The 18,379-nt window shown below is 43.7% G+C and overlaps 1 protein-coding gene across 3 annotated transcripts in view; it reads right to left on the bottom strand.

Annotated features, from left to right (window-relative positions):
• The window catches only part of LOC133486862 (contactin-associated protein-like 5), a 192,033-nt gene that overhangs the window by 28,786 nt on the left and 144,868 nt on the right, over window positions 1-18,379 (bottom strand). For all 3 annotated transcript variants that reach the window (XM_061792623.1, XM_061792622.1, XM_061792624.1), the window contains 4 exons: window positions 16,247-16,403; window positions 15,615-15,742; window positions 13,655-13,825; window positions 6,593-6,811 (listed from right to left, as the gene is read on the bottom strand). In XM_061792623.1, the coding sequence (XP_061648607.1) occupies window positions 6,593-6,811; window positions 13,655-13,825; window positions 15,615-15,742; window positions 16,247-16,403 (675 nt within the window). The remainder of the gene's footprint in view (window positions 1-6,592; window positions 6,812-13,654; window positions 13,826-15,614; window positions 15,743-16,246; window positions 16,404-18,379) is intronic.

Below are 18,379 nucleotides of genomic sequence, written 5' to 3'. Positions count from 1 at the left end.
CATGGAGAAAGACTTCCGGATGGCTTCGAGAAAATTCTTGTCCACCATCCGGCGTCTCAGGAGGGGGAAGCAGTGCACCAGCAACACTGTGTATAGTGGGGATGGGGCGCTGCTGACCTCGACTCGGGACATTGTGAGCCGGTGGGGAGAATACTTCGAAGACCTCCTCAATTACACTGACACGCCTTCCCATGAGGAAGCAGAGTCTGGGTTCTCTGAGGCGGGCTCTCCTATCTCTGGGGTTGAGGTCACTGAGGTGGTTAAAAAGCTCCTCGGTGGCCAGGCCCCGGGGGTGGATGAGATTCGCCCGGAGTTCCTAACCTGGTTGACACACCTCTGCAACTTCGCGTGGACATCGGGGACAGTGCCTCTGGATTGCCAGAATGGGGTGGTGGTTCCCCTTTTTAAGAAGGGGGACCGGAGGGTGTTTTCCAACTACAGGGGGATCACACTCCTCAGCCTCCCTGGTAAGGTCTATTCAGGGGTGCTGGAGAGGAGGGTCCGTTGGGGAAGTCGAATCTCAGATTCAGGAGGAGCAGTGTGGTTTTCGTCCTGGCCGTGTAACAGTGGACCAGCTCTACACCCTCAGTAGCGTCCTCGAGGGTGCATGGGAGTTCGCCCAACCAGTCTACATGTGTTTTGTGGACTTGGAGAAGGCGTTTGACCGTGTCCCTCGGGGGGTCCTGTGGGGGGTGCTTCGGGCGTATGGGGTACCGAACCCCTTGATACGGGCTGTTCGGTCCCTGTACAACCGGAGTCAGAGTTTGGTCTGTATATCCGGCAGTAAGTCGGACTCGATTCCGGTGAGGGTTGGACTCCGCCAAGGCTGCCCTTTGTCACTGATTCTGTTCATAACTTTTATGGACAGAATTTCAAGGCGCAGCCAAGGCGTAGAGGGGGTCCGGTTTGTTGGCCTCAGTATTGCATCTCTGCTTTTTGCAGATGATGTGGTTCTGTTGGTTTCATCAAGCCGCGATCTCCAACTCTCACTGGAGCAGTTCGCAGCCGATTGTGAAGCGGCTGGGATGAGAATCAGCACCTCCAAATCTGAGACCATGGTCCTCAGTCGGAAAAGGGTGGAGTGCACTCTCCAGGTCGGGGATGAGATCCTGCCATAAGTGGAGGAGTTCAAGTATCTTGGGGTTTTGTTCACTAGTGAGGGAAGAATGTAATGGGAGATCGACAGGCGGATGGATCGGTGCGGCGTCTGCAGAGATGCAGACTTTGTATCCGAAAGGCGAAGCTCTCTATTTACCGGTCGATCTACGTCCCTCGCCTCACCCATGGTCACGAGCTGTGGGTTGTGACCGAAAGAACAAGATCCCGGATACAAGCGGCCGAAATGAGTTTCCTCATTCCTCAGGGTGTCCGGGCTCTCCCTTAGAGATAGGGTGAGAAGCTCGGTCATCTGGGAGGACCTCAGAGTAGAGCCGCTGCTCCTCCACATCGAGAGGAGCCAGATGAGGTGGCTGGGGCATCTGATTCGGATGCCTCCCGGACGTGAGGTGTTCCCACTGGGAGGAGACCCCGGGGACGACCCAGGACACGCTGGAGAGACTACTTCTTTCGGCTGGCCTGAGAAGACCCCGGGATTCACCCGGAAGAGCTGGATGAAGTGGCTGGGGAGAGGGAAGTCTGAGTGTCCCTGCTAAAGCTACTGCCCCCGCGACTTGACCTCGGATAAGCGGTAGAAAATGGATGGATGGATGGATGGATATTTGTAAAGGAAAAAAGTCACATTTGAAATCATTATTTTATTCCCCCCAAACAGGTTGTAGTATTATGAGAAAAAAAGTCATGTTGCTTTTTTTAAAGCAAAAAAATTATATTGTAAAAATTAGGTGTTTTTTTCATAGTTGGTGTTGGGCAAAAACGCCATACTTTTACGAGAATAAAAACAAAAAGTCAAATTTTACTCCTCAGTTCTTCATGTATTTTTTTGTTTTAGAAAAGATGAGAAGTGGCAAATTTTGAAAAATAAATTAGCTTGTTTCGAAGTTCAACAAAAATGTAATGATGATCCCTGGGTGTAGGATACTGACTATGTGTGCTTCAGGTACACCAAATTTCCCCTTGGTGTGATTGAAAAAGGGACACTTGATCAGGAGATGATGGGATGAAGAAGATTCGTGACTCCGGTGACCCTTTTTTGAAAAAGCGACAAGTAGGCCTGTCACGATAAGTTTTCTCAGACAATATGTTTTTCCAAAAACTATCATGATAAACGATAATGTTGTTTTTTTAATGCCTCTGAAATCATGAGAAATAAGGCCCACCCTTATTATTACTTATTGTTATATATATATTTTTGGTTTTCAATCATTATTGTTGTTCTTATTTTTATTGTTGTTATTATAATAATTTCTTGTTTCTCTTAAATTGTTTTTCTTTAGTCTGTGCTATGGATACCCCTGGGTCTGAAATAAAGAATAAAGAGCTGCAAGACCAGCCTGGTTTACATGGAGCTTTTTATTCTGATTATAATATCTTTAGAAGCCCAAACAGAATGAAAATGCTCCATATAAACACCTCAATAATAAACAGTCCGAAACTGAATGGAATGGAATTCGGTTTTACAGTAGAATATTCCTTTTGCCAAAACGATCAGAATTACATTTTCGCCATGAAGGTGGCGTAAGGTTCACGACGACCTGCTCCGAATAAATGTGTACGTCATGTATACACCCGATTGGAATAGATCATGTCACATGTAAACAATTGACCAGAGATCTTCAATCGGGATGATTTTAATCGGAATGACAAAAAAGTCTACTGTGTGGGTGGTCCGCTGATAAGGAGCCCCTCACTTGTCAATCAAATATGATTGATGTTCGCTGTCATCAAATACTGGTTGAATAACGTGTGCCATTTAGGATATGCTTAATAAAGTTAATGTTGCTGTGTTTGTGTTAATTGGGAACTAACACACAACAGAGGCACTGACGTTTTAAACGACTTTGCTGCGGTGGACCTAGCTGTTTAGCTCCTTAACTTGCTAGCTTGTTAGCTCGCATGCTAGTTTGTTAACTCTCGGCCATCCATCCATTTTCCTCCGCTTATCCGAGGTCAGGTCGCGGGTGCAGCTGCTTAAGCAGGGAAGCCCAGACTTCCTTCTCTCAGCCACTTTGTTCAGCTGTTCCGGGGGTATCCTGAGGCGTTCCAAGGCCAGTCGCGAGACCACCATGTCCTGGTTGTCCCCGGACTTCCTCCTGGTGGGACGAGCCTGGAACACCTCACCAAGGGGGTGTCCGGGAGGCATCCTAAGTCATATGCTCAAGCCAACTCATCTGGCTCCTCTCAATGCGGAGGAGCAGCGGCTTGATTCTGAGGCCCTCCCGGATGACCGAGCTTTTCACCCTATCTCTAAGGGAGAGCCCGGACACCCTGGAAACTCATGTCGGCCACTTGTATCCGCGATCTTGTTCTATCGGTCACGACCCACAGCTCGTGACCATAGGTGAGGGTAGGAACGTACGTAGATCCACCGCAACTAGCGAACACGACAGTTAACGTAAGTGTCTCTGTTATGTGAATCTATGCGCTGCACATGGAGCAAGGCTGTGGAGTATTGGATGGAGCCAACAGCGGCTGGCTCACCACAACAATGAGGGGCATGTAGCGGACACAGCCCTCACGTGGAAAACTTTGCTGATCAATTAAGTGTGGCATATTACAAGCTAAAGCTGATATAACAAGTATATAACCTTTTTGGAAAAAGAGTCACAGGTCAGAATAGTGGAACCTCGTTTTAAGGGACACCATTTATGTGCCATGTGGCTCATTTACAGCTGTCAGGATTCATGTAAATTAGCCATGTTCTCCAATGCTGGCTTGCTGCGCTCTTGAAAACGGCCTGGGTTCAAATCCCGGCTGAAGGAGGTAAGTTGAGATACACTTTTCAAACATTATCAAGCTTTTTTTATTTACAGTAATTTTGTACTAGATTGTGTATTTTAGACCACGAAAAAAGTTTAAAACAATAGTGCTTCAGTTGAACGGACAATCAGTCATCAATCGTCAACGGATGACGGATTTTTCACTTTCTTCGGAGCCATACAAAGGGCTAACTTAAGACAAAAAAAACAAAGACCTGTACCTGTTTGCCAGTGGTTCTCAAACATTTTGAGGCCCAAAAAAATATTTAGCTCTCCAAGTCCCACCATCATGACCAACATTAAAATACAGTAACATAATAGGCCCAGTGTTAATCAAAAACGAGAGGTTTTATTTATTATTGTACATTTATGTTTGAACATTAACAGTGAGTTTAAATACAGAAAAATAAAATAACTAATTATATAATGACTCAATTAAAATGAATTGCACATAAAATTTTAATAAAAACTATCTGTCATGGTCTGTGTTTTGGTTTGGATACTTTTTGGTTTTGTTTCATGTTTTCCTGTGTCCCATGTTTTTCATGTCTTGTGTGCTCATTTAGTTATTGTGTCCACCTGTTCTCATCTACCTTCTACCTTGTGTCGACCAATCAGCTCCCTCCAGCCACTCGTGTCTTGTCGAGGTGTTCCTCGTTGTCTCGTCAATTTATTTGTATTTAGTTCCCTGGTTTCTCTCAGTTCCTGTCATTGTCATAGTCACCAGTGGTGTCGCTCAGTTATATCACTAGTCATATCTTGTTTCCAGTTTTACGTTTATTCAAGTGTTACTTTGATGATCACTTTTGAGACTGTTTAGTTAGCTTTTTATATGATCCTTGTTTGCCTTTGATCTGAAATTAAATATCATTTTTGAGACTTCGGCCTTACCTCCCTGCTTCCCTGCACTTGGGTCCTCCACGTTTTGCTTTGCCTTCCTTGCCTTTAAAAAAACCAAAACGTGACGGAAAGAACCGACCAAACAAAACATGGAGGTAAAAAAATTTTCCGATTGTGAAGATGGCCCAATTTAGTTAACATTCTTTCTGATTCTGACACTGATTTAAATTTTTACCAGTTCCTTCCCGTTTTTCTCGTCCTTGTCAGTTTTTGTCACGTTTTCCCTTTTCCCACCACTGTGAGCCCAAGTCCTCTCCCTCTGACGTTTTAATTGGGCACCTGTTTGGCCATCTATCCGGGACTGCCGACGGAGGCGGCCAAGTAAAGGTCAAATTTTGTCGTCCTGTTTTTCTGCTCACTTAATTTTTCACCATTTTCCACACCTCCACAGTCACATCCATCCAAACCTGCCCCCAAGTCACCCCGTTCCAAGCCTTGTTCATCACCTCGTCTCATACCACCCGTTTTTCCTAGTTCACCTTCTCGAGTTCCTGTGCTCCCAAACCTCAATGGCGGCGGGCTAAGGAAGCAACTGCAGACCTTTCTCCTCGGCAGCTGCGGCAGGCGCCCGTTCAGCGGCTGCCACCCGACCCTCTTGCCTGGCCCCTGCATTGCCATAGGGTCCACCATCATGGCTGCCCGCCTGAACAACACTGTGGAAACCCTTGTGCTTGCCGTCCTCCTGAATGCTCAGCTAAGCACCTCACGTCTGGTGGCTGCTGACTCTTAAGCGGCGGACTCTGATCCCACCTTCAGGCCCCCTTCCACCCACACTGTTTTGGTGACTTTTTCTTTGTTGTACCTTTTGTCTAGCATCTGTTTCTTTTTTGTTTTTGTTTTTGGGGGGGGGGGGGGGGGGGGGGGGGTCTAACTGTCATGGTCTATGTTTTGGTTTGGATTGTGTTTGGTTTTGTTTCATGTTTTCCTGTGTTCCATGTTTTTCATGTCTTGTGTGCTCATTTATTCGTGTTCACCTGTTCTTGTCAACCTTATATCTTGTGTCATTCTTGTCAACCTTATACCTTGTGTCGACCAATCAGCTCCCTCAGCCACTCGTGTCTTTTCAATTTGTTTGTATTGAGTTCCCTGGTTTCTTTCAGTTGTCGGTTCATTGTCAAATGTTGTAGTTTCACTAGTCATGTCTTGTTTCCAGTTTTAGGTTAGTTTTGGGACTTTGTTTAGTTAGCTTTTTCCATGATCCTTGTTTTCCTTTGATTTGGAATTAAATATATTTTTGAGACTTCTGCCTTGCCTCCCTGCACTTGGGTCCTCCATGTATTGCTTTACCTTCCTTGCGTTCAAAAAACCCAAAACGTGGCACTGTAGTTATTAAAAAAACAATTACAGATTAATTCAATGAAAATGTACTGTACCTAAAAGTTAAATACAACTGAACTGTACTTAAATTTACTTGAGTAAAAAATGTACTGTTCATAAAAAGGAAAAAAATGGACTGGACTTGTTTTTTTACAAATGTTTGAACAGGCTGTTTGCATGGCTCGATGCTTCATTCTGTTTGATTGTCTCTTGTGTTTTCAGTGTTGCAATTTTTTTTTAAATTTAATTCAGTGACTCTTTCGTGTACTGCAAGTGGTACTTGTACCACACTTTGAGAATCTCTGCTGTATGTGATGCATGTGAACAATGTTTACACCATTCGAGAGAAAGCAAAACTGAGCGTTCCGCATGGATTTATGTCACGGTTTGAGAAATAAAGGAAGCAATATTTATGTTAAAATCTTTACTCGTAAATTGATTTGATCGTGGACACGGTCAAATTTTAAGACTCGGCTGTTTGTTTAAGAGGGTGAGCATACCTACAAAAAGCTGGCTGCTTAGCTTTAAGGGCAGCTGATGGTCTGCGGGAGCTGACAGGAAGCGTGCAGGAAGCTGGTCGACCTGCAGCGAGGCCTCCTTGACATTGTGCTCCGCCCTTACGTAGTGCCACTGCCTGTCATTCAGCGGGATGTGCGACTTGATAGATAGGACCACCGCGCCGCTTCCAACATCGAAGGAAAACGACACCATAGATGGAGCTGATTGGCCACAAATGCGCGCGCACACATGCACACACGCACGCACGCACACACACACACACACACACACACACACACACACACACACACACAATAGGATGAACAAGAGTCTGATGAGTATTCTGCCCTCAACACAAAAAACGGCGCAATCCACCCGCTCAGGTTTGTCGAGAAAGCTCCACTGTAATCAACAGTAAATAACACGACCACCTCCACTACAACAAACAATCCACAGTTGCACATGCTTTTGAATAGAAATGCACGATACACTCGTCATGCTGGCAGACAAGTACAAGCCTCACAGAGCCCGAGTGCATTCTTTCATTATTTACATTCATTTTCATAGCAGATTGCATTACCCTCAAAGAAGGCTTCTAATATTCTAAAGCTCTCGCTGGCTTTGTATGCCTTTATCGAGGTCAAATTCAAGCACTTTCAACATTTTTTACCCATTCAGCTGAGGTATATTATATATTTATACACGTACACACACATGGCATGGCATGGAAAAGTTTATTTCAGTAATTCCATTCAAAAAGTAAAACTTTCATAGATTATAGATTCCAGGCCCGCAATTTAAAAATTTCAAGTATTAATTTGTTTATTTTTACATAATTTGGGCTTCCTGCTCATAAACCCACAAAATCAGGAATTCAAAATAATTTGAATACTGTGAAGAAATCACCATTTACTTCTCAGTTTTTGTAGGAAAAAAGAAAGAAATTAGGGTCACATTAAATCAATCAAAATATGGTACTTTCAAAACGATATGTTAATCTTCAACCCTTGGTTGGGAATCCCTTTGCTTTAATCACTGCCTGGATGCGCCGTAGCATTGAGGCAATCAGCCTGTGGCATTACGTGGGAGTTATGGAAGGCCAGATTTCCTTGATGCTTGCTGTCATTTCTTCTTTGTTTTTGGGTTTGGTGCCCCTCTTTTTCCTCTTGATAATACCCAGATTCGCCAAGTTGGCTGGCCAGTCAACCACTGTGATGTAATGGGCATCAAACCAGGTTTTGGTGCTTCGGGCGGTATGGGCAGGGGCCAGGTCCTGCTGGAAGAGGAACTCTGCATCTCCATACAGATCCTCAGCAATCATGAAGTCCTCAAACACTCTGGTAGACTGTTGCGGTGACCTTGGATTTAAGAAAGCAGAGTTTACCAACACCTGCACTGGACATTGCACCCCAAATCATGACTGACTATGGATATTTCACACTGGACCTCAAGCAGCTTTAGTTCTGTTTTCACCCGTCTTCCTCCAAACCCTCCGACCTTGATTCTCGAATGACAAGGCACACTTTACTTTCATAAGAAAAGAGGACCTTGGACCACTGGCCAACAGTCCACTCCTTCTTCTCCTTGGCCCAGTTGAGACACTTCCTACGTTGGCTCAAGCTCAGAAGTGGCTTGACCCGAGGAACCCGACAGTTGTAGCCCATCTCCCGGATGCGTCTGAATGTGGTGGTTTTTGAAGGTGTGACTCCCTCCACATTCCACTCTGATAATCCGCTGAAGCCCATGGACATCTCTTTTGCTGGTGCATCTTCTCCTGCCACATTTTGTCCTTCCATTGATATACTTGGACACAGCAGTCTGTCAACACCCAGCCTCCTTCGCTGTGAACCTTTGTGGCTTACGCAACCTATGGAGGGTATCAATGATGGTCTTCTGGCCAGTTGTCAAGTCTGCAGTCTTCCCCATATTGAACCCAACTGAGACAATTGAACCAAACTGAAGCAATTTAATGACACTTGGGGAAACCTGTGCAGGTGCTTTGAGTTTAGTAGATGATTAGTGTGTGACACTCAGTTTAAAACATTAATGGCCTGCAACATTTGGGCTGATTTCTTCACAGTATTATAATTTTTTAAATTCCTGATTTCGTGTGTTTTATGAGCTGGAAGCCCAAATTATGTAAAAATAAACAAATACATACTTGAAGTTGTTTAAATTGTGGGCCCTGAATCTATAATATGTGAAAGTTTAACTTTTCAAATGGAATTCTGGAAATAAATAAACTTTTTCATGATATTCTATTTTTTTTTGGAAAGGGTCTGTGTGTGTGTGTGTGTATATATGTGTGTATATATGTCTGTGTGTGTATATATGTGTGTGTGTGTGTGTGTGTGTGTATACAGTGGGTACGGAAAGTTTTCAGACCCCCTTAAGGTTTTCACTCTTTGTTATATTGCAGCCATTTGTTACAATCATTGAAGTTCATTTTCCCCCTCATTAATGTACACACAGCACCCCATATTGACAGAAAAAAAGCATAATTGTTGAAATGTAAAAAAGAAAAACTGAAATATCACACAGCCATAAGTATTCAGACCCTTTCCTGTGACACTCATATTTAACTCGGGTGCTGTCCATTTCTTCCGATCATCCTTGAGATGGTTCTACACCTTCATTAGAGTCCAGCTGTGTTTGATTATACTGATTGGATTTAAATAGGAAAGCCACACACCTGTCTAGATAAGACCTTACAGCTCACAGTGCATGTCTTAGCAAATGATAATCATGAGGTCAAAAGAACTGCCTCAAGAGCTCAGAGACAGAATTCTGGCAGATCTGGCCAAGGATACAAAATAATTTCAGCTGCACTTAAGGTTCTTCAGTGCACAGTGGCCTCCATAATCCTGAAATGGAAGTTGTTTGGGATGATCAGAACCTTTCCTAGAGCTTGCCGTCCGGCCAAACTGAACGATTTGGGAGAAGAGCCTTGGTGAGAGAGGTAAAGAAAACCCAAAGATCACTGTGGCTGAGCTCCAGAGATGCAGTTGGGAGATGGGAGAAAGTTCTAGAAAGTCAACCATCACTACAGCCCTCCACCAGTAGGGGCTTTATGGCAGAGTGGTCCGATGGAAGCCTCTCCTCAGTGGAAGACACATGAAACCCCGCATGGAGTTTGCTAAAAGAGAAGACCAAAGAGAAGGTTGATGGATGTCGTGAGGGAAGACATGATGGCAGTTGGTGTTTGAGAGGATGATGCAGGAGATAAGCTTACATGGAAAAGCATGACGCACTGTGGCGACCCCTAAAGGGACAAGCCGAAAGGAAAAGATGTATGGCGAAAACCAGGCACTGCTCATCACCTGTCCATTACAGTCCCAACAGTGAAGCATGGTGGTGGCAGTATCATGCTGTGGGTGTTTTTTTCAGCTGCAGGGACAGGGAGACTGGTTGCAATTGAAGAAAAGATGAATGCGGCCAAGTACAGGGATATCCTTGATGAAAACTTTCTCCAGAGTGCTCAGACTGGGCTGAAGGTTCACCTTAAAAAAAAGACACTGACCCGAAGCACACAGCTATAATACCGAAGGAGTGGCTTCAGAACAACTCCGTGACTGTTTTTGAATGGCCCAGCCAGAGCCATGACTTAAACCCAATTGAGCATCTCTGGAGAGACCTGAAAAACGTTCACCATCCAACCTGACAGAACTGGAGAGGATCTGCAAGGAGGAATGGCAGATGATCAAATAAAATCCAGGTGTGAAAAACTTGTTGCATCATTCCCAAAAAGACTCATGGCTGCATATGCTCAAAAGGGTGCTTCTACTAAATACTGAGCAAAGGGTCTAAATACTTATGGCTGTGTGGTATTTCATCCATCCATCCATCCATTTTCTGATCCGCTTCTCCTCACTAGGGTCGCGGGCGTGCTGGAGCCTATCCCAGCTGTCATCGGGCAGGAGGCGGGGTACACCCTGAACTGGTTGCCAGCCAATCGCAGGGCACATAGAAACTAACAACCATTCGCACTCACAGTCATGCCTACAGGCAATTTAGTCTCTCCAATTAATGCATGTTTTTGGGATGTGGGAGGAAACCGGAGTGCCCGGAGAAAACCCACGCAGGCACGGGGAGAACATGCAAACTCCACACAGGCGGGGCCAGGGATTGAACCTGGGTCCTCAGAACTGTGAGGCTGACGCTCTAACCAGTCGGTCACCGTGCCGCCTTGTGATATTTCAGTTTTTCCTTTTTAATAAATCTGCAAAAATTTCAAGAATTCTGTTTTTTTTCTGTCAATATGGGGTGCTGTGTATACATTAATGTGGAAAAAAATAAACTTAAATGATTTTAGCAAATGCCTGCAATATAAAACAGAGTGAAAAACTTAAGGGCGTCTGAATACTTTCCGTACCCACTCTGTGTGTGTGTGTGTGTGTGTGTGTGTGTGTGTGTGTGTGTGTGTATATATATATATATATATATATATATATATATACACACACACACATATATATATACACACACACACACACAAGTATTTGGTCACCTGCAAACAAGCAAGATTTCTGACTCTCATAGACCTGTAACTTCTTTTTTAAGAGGCTCCTCTGTCCTCCACTCGTTACCTGTATTAATGGCACCTGTTTGAACTCATCAGTATAAAAGACACCTGTCCACAACCTCAAACAGTTGCACCAAACTCCATTATGGCCAAGACCAAAGAGCTTTCAAGGGAGACCAGAAACAAAATTGTAGACCAGGCTGGGAAGACTGAATCTGCAATAGGTAAGCAGCTTGGTGTGAAGAAATCAACTGTGGGCGTAATTATTAGAAAATGGAAGACATACAAGACCACTGATAATCTCCCTTGATCTGGGGATCCACGCAAGATCTCACCCCGTGGGGTCAAAATGATCAAAGGAACGGTGAGTAAAAATCCCAGAACCACACGGGGGGACCTAGTGAATGACCTCCAGAGAGCTGGAACCAACGTAACAAAGGCTTCCATCAGTAAAACACTACGCTGCCAGGGACTCAAATCCTGCAGTGCCAGACGTGTCCCCCTGGTTAAGCCAGTACATGTCCAGGCCCGGAACTGCAGTCTGGTCTGGGTGCCTACAATAACTCCGACCCCCACTCCTGCATCGCGCCCATAGTAGACGCACCACGAAAGGCGAAGGAGGAAGCAGAAGCGAGGCAAGCGTGTGTGTACGTATAGGTGAGAAAAATGCCAACTCCTAACCGGTCCGCGGTGCAAAGAAGGTTGGGGAACACTGTGCAAGAGAGCATTTGGATGATCCAGAAGAGGATTGGGAGAATGACATCTGGTCAGATGAAATCAAAATAGAACTTTTTGGTAAAAACTCAACTTGTCGTGTTTGGAGGAGAAAGAATGCTGAGTTGCATCCAAAGAACACCATACCTACTATGATGCATGGGGGTGGAAACATCATGCTTTGGGGCTCTTTTTCTGCAAAGGGACAAGGATGACTGATCCGTGTAAAGGAAAGAATGAATGGGGCCATGTATTGTGAGATTTTGTGTGAAAACCTCCCTCCATCAGCAAGGGCATTGAAGATGAAACGTGGCTGGGACTTTCAGCCTGACAATGATCACCAAACATACTACCCAGGCAATGAAGGAGTGGCTTCGTAAAAAGCATTTCAAGGTCCTGGAGTGGCGTAGCCAGTCTCCAGATCTCAACCCCATAGAAAATCTGTGTTGCCCAGCGACAGCCCCAAAACATCACTGCTCTAGAGGAGATCTGGATGGACGAATGGGCCAAAATACCAGCAACAGTGTGTGAAAACCTTGTGAAGACTTAAAATATTTGAGCTCTGTCATTGCCAACATAGGGTATATAACAAATTATTGAGATGAACTTTTGTTATTGACCAAATACTTATTTTCCAGCATACTTTGCGAATAAATTCTTTCAAAATCAGACAGTGTGATCTTCTGGATTCTTTTTCTCATTTTGTCTCTCATAGGTGAGATATACCTATGATGAAAATTACAAGCCTCTCATCTTTTTAAGTGGGAGAACTTGCACAATTGGTGGCTGACTAAATACTTTTTTGCCCCACTCTCTCTCTCTCTGTCTCTCTCTGTCTCTCTCTCTCTCTCTCTCTCTCTCTCTCTCTCTCTCTCTCTCTCTCTCTCTCTCTATATATATATATATATATCCATCCATCCGTTTTCTTTACCGCTATTCCTCACTAGGGTCGCGGACTGCTGGAGCCTATCCCAGCTATCTTCGGGCAGGAGGCAGGGTACACCCTGAACCGGTCGCCAGTCGATCGCAGGGCACATAGAAACAAACAACCATTCGCACTCACATTCACACCTATGGGCAATTTAAAGTCTTCAATCAACCTACCACGTATGTTTTTGGGATGTGGGAGGAAACCGGAGTGCCCGGAGAAAACCCACCCAGGCACGGGGAGAACATGCAAACTCCACACAGGCGGGGCCGGGATTCGCACCCCGGTCCTCAGAACTGTGAAGCAGATGTCCTAATCAGTCGCCCACCGTGCCGGCTACTCTGCATATATATATCACTGGACTTTGGGTTTATATTTGTTGTGCAAGAGGCCCTAATAGCTGAAATAATATTCATGCAGTGCAGCAAATATTTAGATAAGAGTTTACAACATCCATCCATCCATTTTCTTAACTGCTTCTCCTCACGCGGGTCACGGGCTGCTGGAGCTTATCCCAGCTATCTTCGGGCAGGAGGTGGGGTACACCCTGCACCGGTCGCCAGCCAATCGCAGGACACATAGAAACAAACAATCATTCGATTGCGCTCACATTCATACCTACGGGCAATTTAGAGTTTCCACTTAACCTACCATGCATGTTTTTGGGATGTGGGAGGATACCGGAGTGCCCGAAGAAAACCCATCCAGGCACGGGGAGAACATGCAAACTCCACACAGGCGGGGCCGGGATTTGAACCCCGGTCCCCAGAACTGTGAGGCAGATGTGCTAACCAGTCCGTCACCGTGCCGGCAAGTTTACAACAGTATAACACAATACAAAAATGCCGTCGTGCTCTTGTGGATTGTTGCCCTTGTTATGGAGCACGACTGTTGACTTACAGGTGAGCTCCACTCTGACAACATCTTTGAGGCCCAGGCTCTCCACAAAAACTCCTGAGGGGGCGCTGGTTTTGAAGTAGAAGGAGACGTCTGAGGCGGGCTCAGCTTGTGTGGTGGGGAAATAGAGGTAAGACGACTCCTGGTAGAAAGTGGCTGCATTCCACATGGACCCTGAAGTAGAAACAGACAGAAATAAATCCATATGTTGTAGGTAAGTCGGATGAGTGTAGAACGAGCACTCCGAGAACTGTATTGAGGAGTAGCCACAATAAAATGAAACAAAGGTACAAAAGACCCAATGTTACAGGAATATAGTTGTAATATTGAGAGAATAATGTTTTGTTGAGAAAAATTTATTATGTATTTTAAGTAATTTTTTTATTGAAAAAGTAGTGATATCATTCATAAAGTATTTGTAGCCAAAAGTAATATTTTCTTCTGAAAATATTATGTTATAATATTACTAGGCGGGGCAGCACGGTGAGCGACTCGTTAGCACATCTGCTTCACAGTTCTGAGGATCCGAGTTCAAATCCGGCCTCGCCTGTGTAGAGTTTGTACTGCCCGTGCCTGCGTGGGTTTTCTCCGGATACTCCGGTTTCCTCCCACATCCCAAAAACATGCATGGTAGGTTAATTGAAGACTCTAAAGTGGCCGTAGGTGTGAGTGTGATTGCAGATGGTTGTTTATTTGTACTCTATGTGCCCTGCGATTGGCTGGCGACCAGTTCAGGGTGTTCCCCGCCTCTCGACCAGAGTTACCTGGGTTAGGCTCCAGCATGCCTGTGACCCTAGTGAGGATAAGCGGTGTGGAAAATAGATAATATTATGACAATAAAGTCATATGTTCACCAAAATGTTGTATTATTACAAAAAATGTCATATTTTTGAACAAAAATGTTTTCCAAAAGAGTTTATTATGAGGACAAAGTTGTATTTTCGTTTTTAAAAACAGTCGTCTTGTGCACTCTTTTTAAAAATTTGCACTTTCTGAGAATAAAGTCACATATACAGTATATTTTTCAGACATAATAAGATGACAATGAAGTCCTATTTTTCCAGAAATATAGCTCTATCTTTTCGAAGAGTAGTGGTAATACAAAAATATGTTTTATATGTTTTGTGTGAAAAGGCACTAATATTATAAAAATAAAGTTCTATTTAAAAATATATATATATTATTTTATGAGGATAATGTTGTATTTAGTTTAGAAAAGTCTGAATTTTATTAGAAAAAAATCATTTTGTAGGTATAATATTACAAGACAAAAAAATCGGTCTTTTTTTCCCCTTAATATTTTGACTTCATTCTCAAAATATTTATTTCTCGTATGGTTATCCGCAAACTGAAGTGTACCAGTTGGAGGAAATGTGGCTCTAACAGAGGCCCGTGGACAAAAAGCATTACATTACAAAATAGAGTGAGCCATGATGAAAACGAGAACAAATGAGTTAGTTACTAACTTATTTGTTCTTCAGTCTGTTCCTTGTGACCAAGTGTTAAATATATTCTAGAAGTTATCATTTATTTGCTTAGCTTCCATTAGTATTATGGATGATTTTAGATGTCTCGCCTTCAAAAAGATGACTCCGCATCATCCGATGGAAGGGCGCCTGGACCAAGGACGTGATCGGATGTGGTCGGGGACGTGACAGGTGTTGGTCCAATGTTTTGTGTTGTGTCTTATTGTTTAGAACATTATGTCTGGGAAAAACCCTCCTATTTTCAAATAAATGCAAGAGCGACGGGGGAGATTGTTAGAGCGTGTTGAGAGGCTGTGATCTGAACAATCTCCCATACGCCCTCCTCATGAGAAAAAGAAACCAGTGTCTTCATTCCTTTTGTGTCTATTTTTTATAATGTTGGGTAAGATAAATCCAACACCAAGACCAAGTTTCCCGAACAGTAATTTTCCTGCCTGTAGTCAAGTCATTCATTCAGTATATGAGTGATCACCTACTGTCTCCATAACAACGTAGAGGGCCGATGTGGTAGATGGCCTGTGAGCCGACTCTGCCGATATCTCCGATCACTATCTGGCTCACTGGTAGGTGGTCTTTGTAGGAGAGGACACCAGTGTCGTTGGCCCTGTGACAGACATCGAACAAATGAGGGAATAAGCAAACACAAACAGAGGGATGGCGGTCCCTCGGGGCCCGGACGCCTCGACGGGAACTGAGATAAAGGCTCCCATTCTTCTGCATTAGCGCAGAAGGCAGGAGTAAAGACATTAAAGCAATTCATCACAAGGGAGACAAGCGCCTTTGGAAATATGCAAACAGAGCTGAATCCAGGCTAGATTTGGAGTTTGGAGTGGATTAATGCACAAAATGCAAAGACACTTCAAGCGTTTAATACAGTGAAATTCAAATGAAGCTTTAGCTACTCCTCGCAAAATTTCAAATAGTTTTAATTATTATCTGTAAGCAGTGGGTAGAGTTCAGCTTTAACGTTGAATTAATCCAAATGGGTAGCATGCATATCGTAAGCATTTAATGATATTGTTTTAAAATTTTCACAACATCACTAAAGGAAGGTGAATCAAAACAAATCTCGAGATCACTGCGAGTCACTGAGTTCTTGGTAACATACCATATGTCTGTGTCGGCGTCACAGTTGCAGAAGTAGTTCATGTCCACACAATTCTCTTCCAGGCTGCAGGAGCATTGCTGGATTCCCGGCAGAAATCCTCCCCAGTAGCTCCGCCTCTCGCCGCGTCGGTCCAGCCACCAGGACATTGGACTGCCATCTACAGTGATATACCAGTTAGTCAGGGATCATCAAGTACTTCAGCAAAATTAAACATGTATACCAAAGTGCCTGTAACAAGAAATAATCTAGTTCTTAGGCAAAATGTAGCAATTATACCACTCAGAGAAGTCTTTCAAGAATATCCACATAAATACATCAACAATTTGTCCTGGGCATACACTATGTGAATTAAGCCTCCCCAGAAGGCTTGGCTCTTGCCATGTCAGGACCGCGGACTACCCACAACAGCGACTGACCAGACAGTCAGGGATAAGTACTCTTACAAAATCGAGCATTCATACCAAGCTTTTCCAGCATTAAAGAGGATATAATATGGAAAATTTACTTTTTAATTGCTTGTGTTCATATACAGTTGTTAATTGGTTTATGACAGTCCCAGCATATGACATTTTGAGGTTTAGCGTAGAGTGTGCTTGGGGCAAAATCTTGCATTTGTACCATGTTTTTCCAGCCTCAAGCCTCTAAATCTTGGCATACACTGAGTTATGAATTATGACAGTTTGAAACCTGATTCTGTGTCTTCTGAGTTGGAGATGATTCAAGGTTAAGTCGGGCATGCTAAGTGTGCAGCGGCAAACAAGGAATGACAGATTTCAGATGAATTTCTGGCATGTCAAAAACTTGGTCGGCCCCAACACAGATCTTACAAGTTACGCGTATACTCTTTGCATTTTCAGCACAGATCGAGGCACAAATGAAAAGGGAAGCACATTGCTTTGTTTTTAACACTGTTTTTAGCATTAGCATTTTATGTCCATAGACAGCAGAAACACCTTTTTATTTGTTTTGACAATAGCTGTGTGCTGCTAACATCTACATGAGACGAGTGGAACAGCAATAATGTGAACGTACAGTGGGAGCAGTCAATTCTTAGCACTCAACTGCTCCACATGGTGTGAGAACATCAGTCGTTCACTTTGACTTTCCGTTGCAGGTGATTAACTTTAAAACCACTTCTGAAATTGTGCGGTATAGAGAAAGTATCTCAAAATACTGTGACTAATATGATACATTCACTATACAGTTTTACCCTGACTTGCAATTGCACCAACTTTCACTAACTTTTTCTGCGATCTGAGCCGTCGCTCGGTCAATTTTTTTGTTTTGTGAGGAAAATTTGAGGTACGAGTGACCTTCATAACCGCTTGCGCTAGATAGCAAACGGACGTCACAAAATCCACCCAGTAACTCGCATGCCACACACAATTTGAGCTAGGAATACAAGCTTAGTCACAGAACTTAATGAACTTGTTAGTCAAGGTACCATTGTCGGTATTAAATTACTCTGATGCAACACGATGACATTCACTCCAATCATAATGCATCCCGATTCATTACAATTCAAGGACCAATAGCATCCAGATGGCCTATATTTCACTAACAAATTCTCTTTCTGTATTTTTTTGCTACAGAGAATTGAACTGGCAGTCATTTCCAATAATATCAGTCTGTTTGGGAGCAATCGGTCAATAACTAATTGCCCTGGGAATAACCCTTTTTCATTGCCAAAATTGATACACTACCATGTCCTGGTGTGACGTCAGCGACAGAACTGGAGACCAAATGCGCTGCATAGCTGGTTTGGACAAAGGAATGTACTATACTATAAAGTGGCAATATTTACTCATACTTTTTATATCGTTGCTGTTGGGCAGAATCTGCCCACCTCTGAAATGACAACTGTTCAGGAAAAAAAAGCCATATTGCTTGAGTTTACAAACACCTAGGAAATGAATCTGCACACACTTACCTCGTGCGACTTGCTTTCTTCTGCAACGAAGCATCACAGCGATCAAAACAAGCCTACGCAAATGTATCTAACCTTTAAATTTTCACTTATTGTCAAAAAAGAAAAAAAAAAACATCTAGACCTTTAATATAGGCGACAATTTGCCACACGGAACAAGGAACTAGGCTCTCAGTGATTTTGAGAGTTCAAGAGCATTTACAGAT

Source organism: Phyllopteryx taeniolatus, chromosome 12, assembly GCF_024500385.1.
Source record: "Phyllopteryx taeniolatus isolate TA_2022b chromosome 12, UOR_Ptae_1.2, whole genome shotgun sequence".
Taxonomy (NCBI): domain Eukaryota; kingdom Metazoa; phylum Chordata; class Actinopteri; order Syngnathiformes; family Syngnathidae; genus Phyllopteryx; species Phyllopteryx taeniolatus.
Note: the sequence above shows the minus strand (reverse complement) of the source record. Positions and strands in the feature narration are given on the sequence as shown.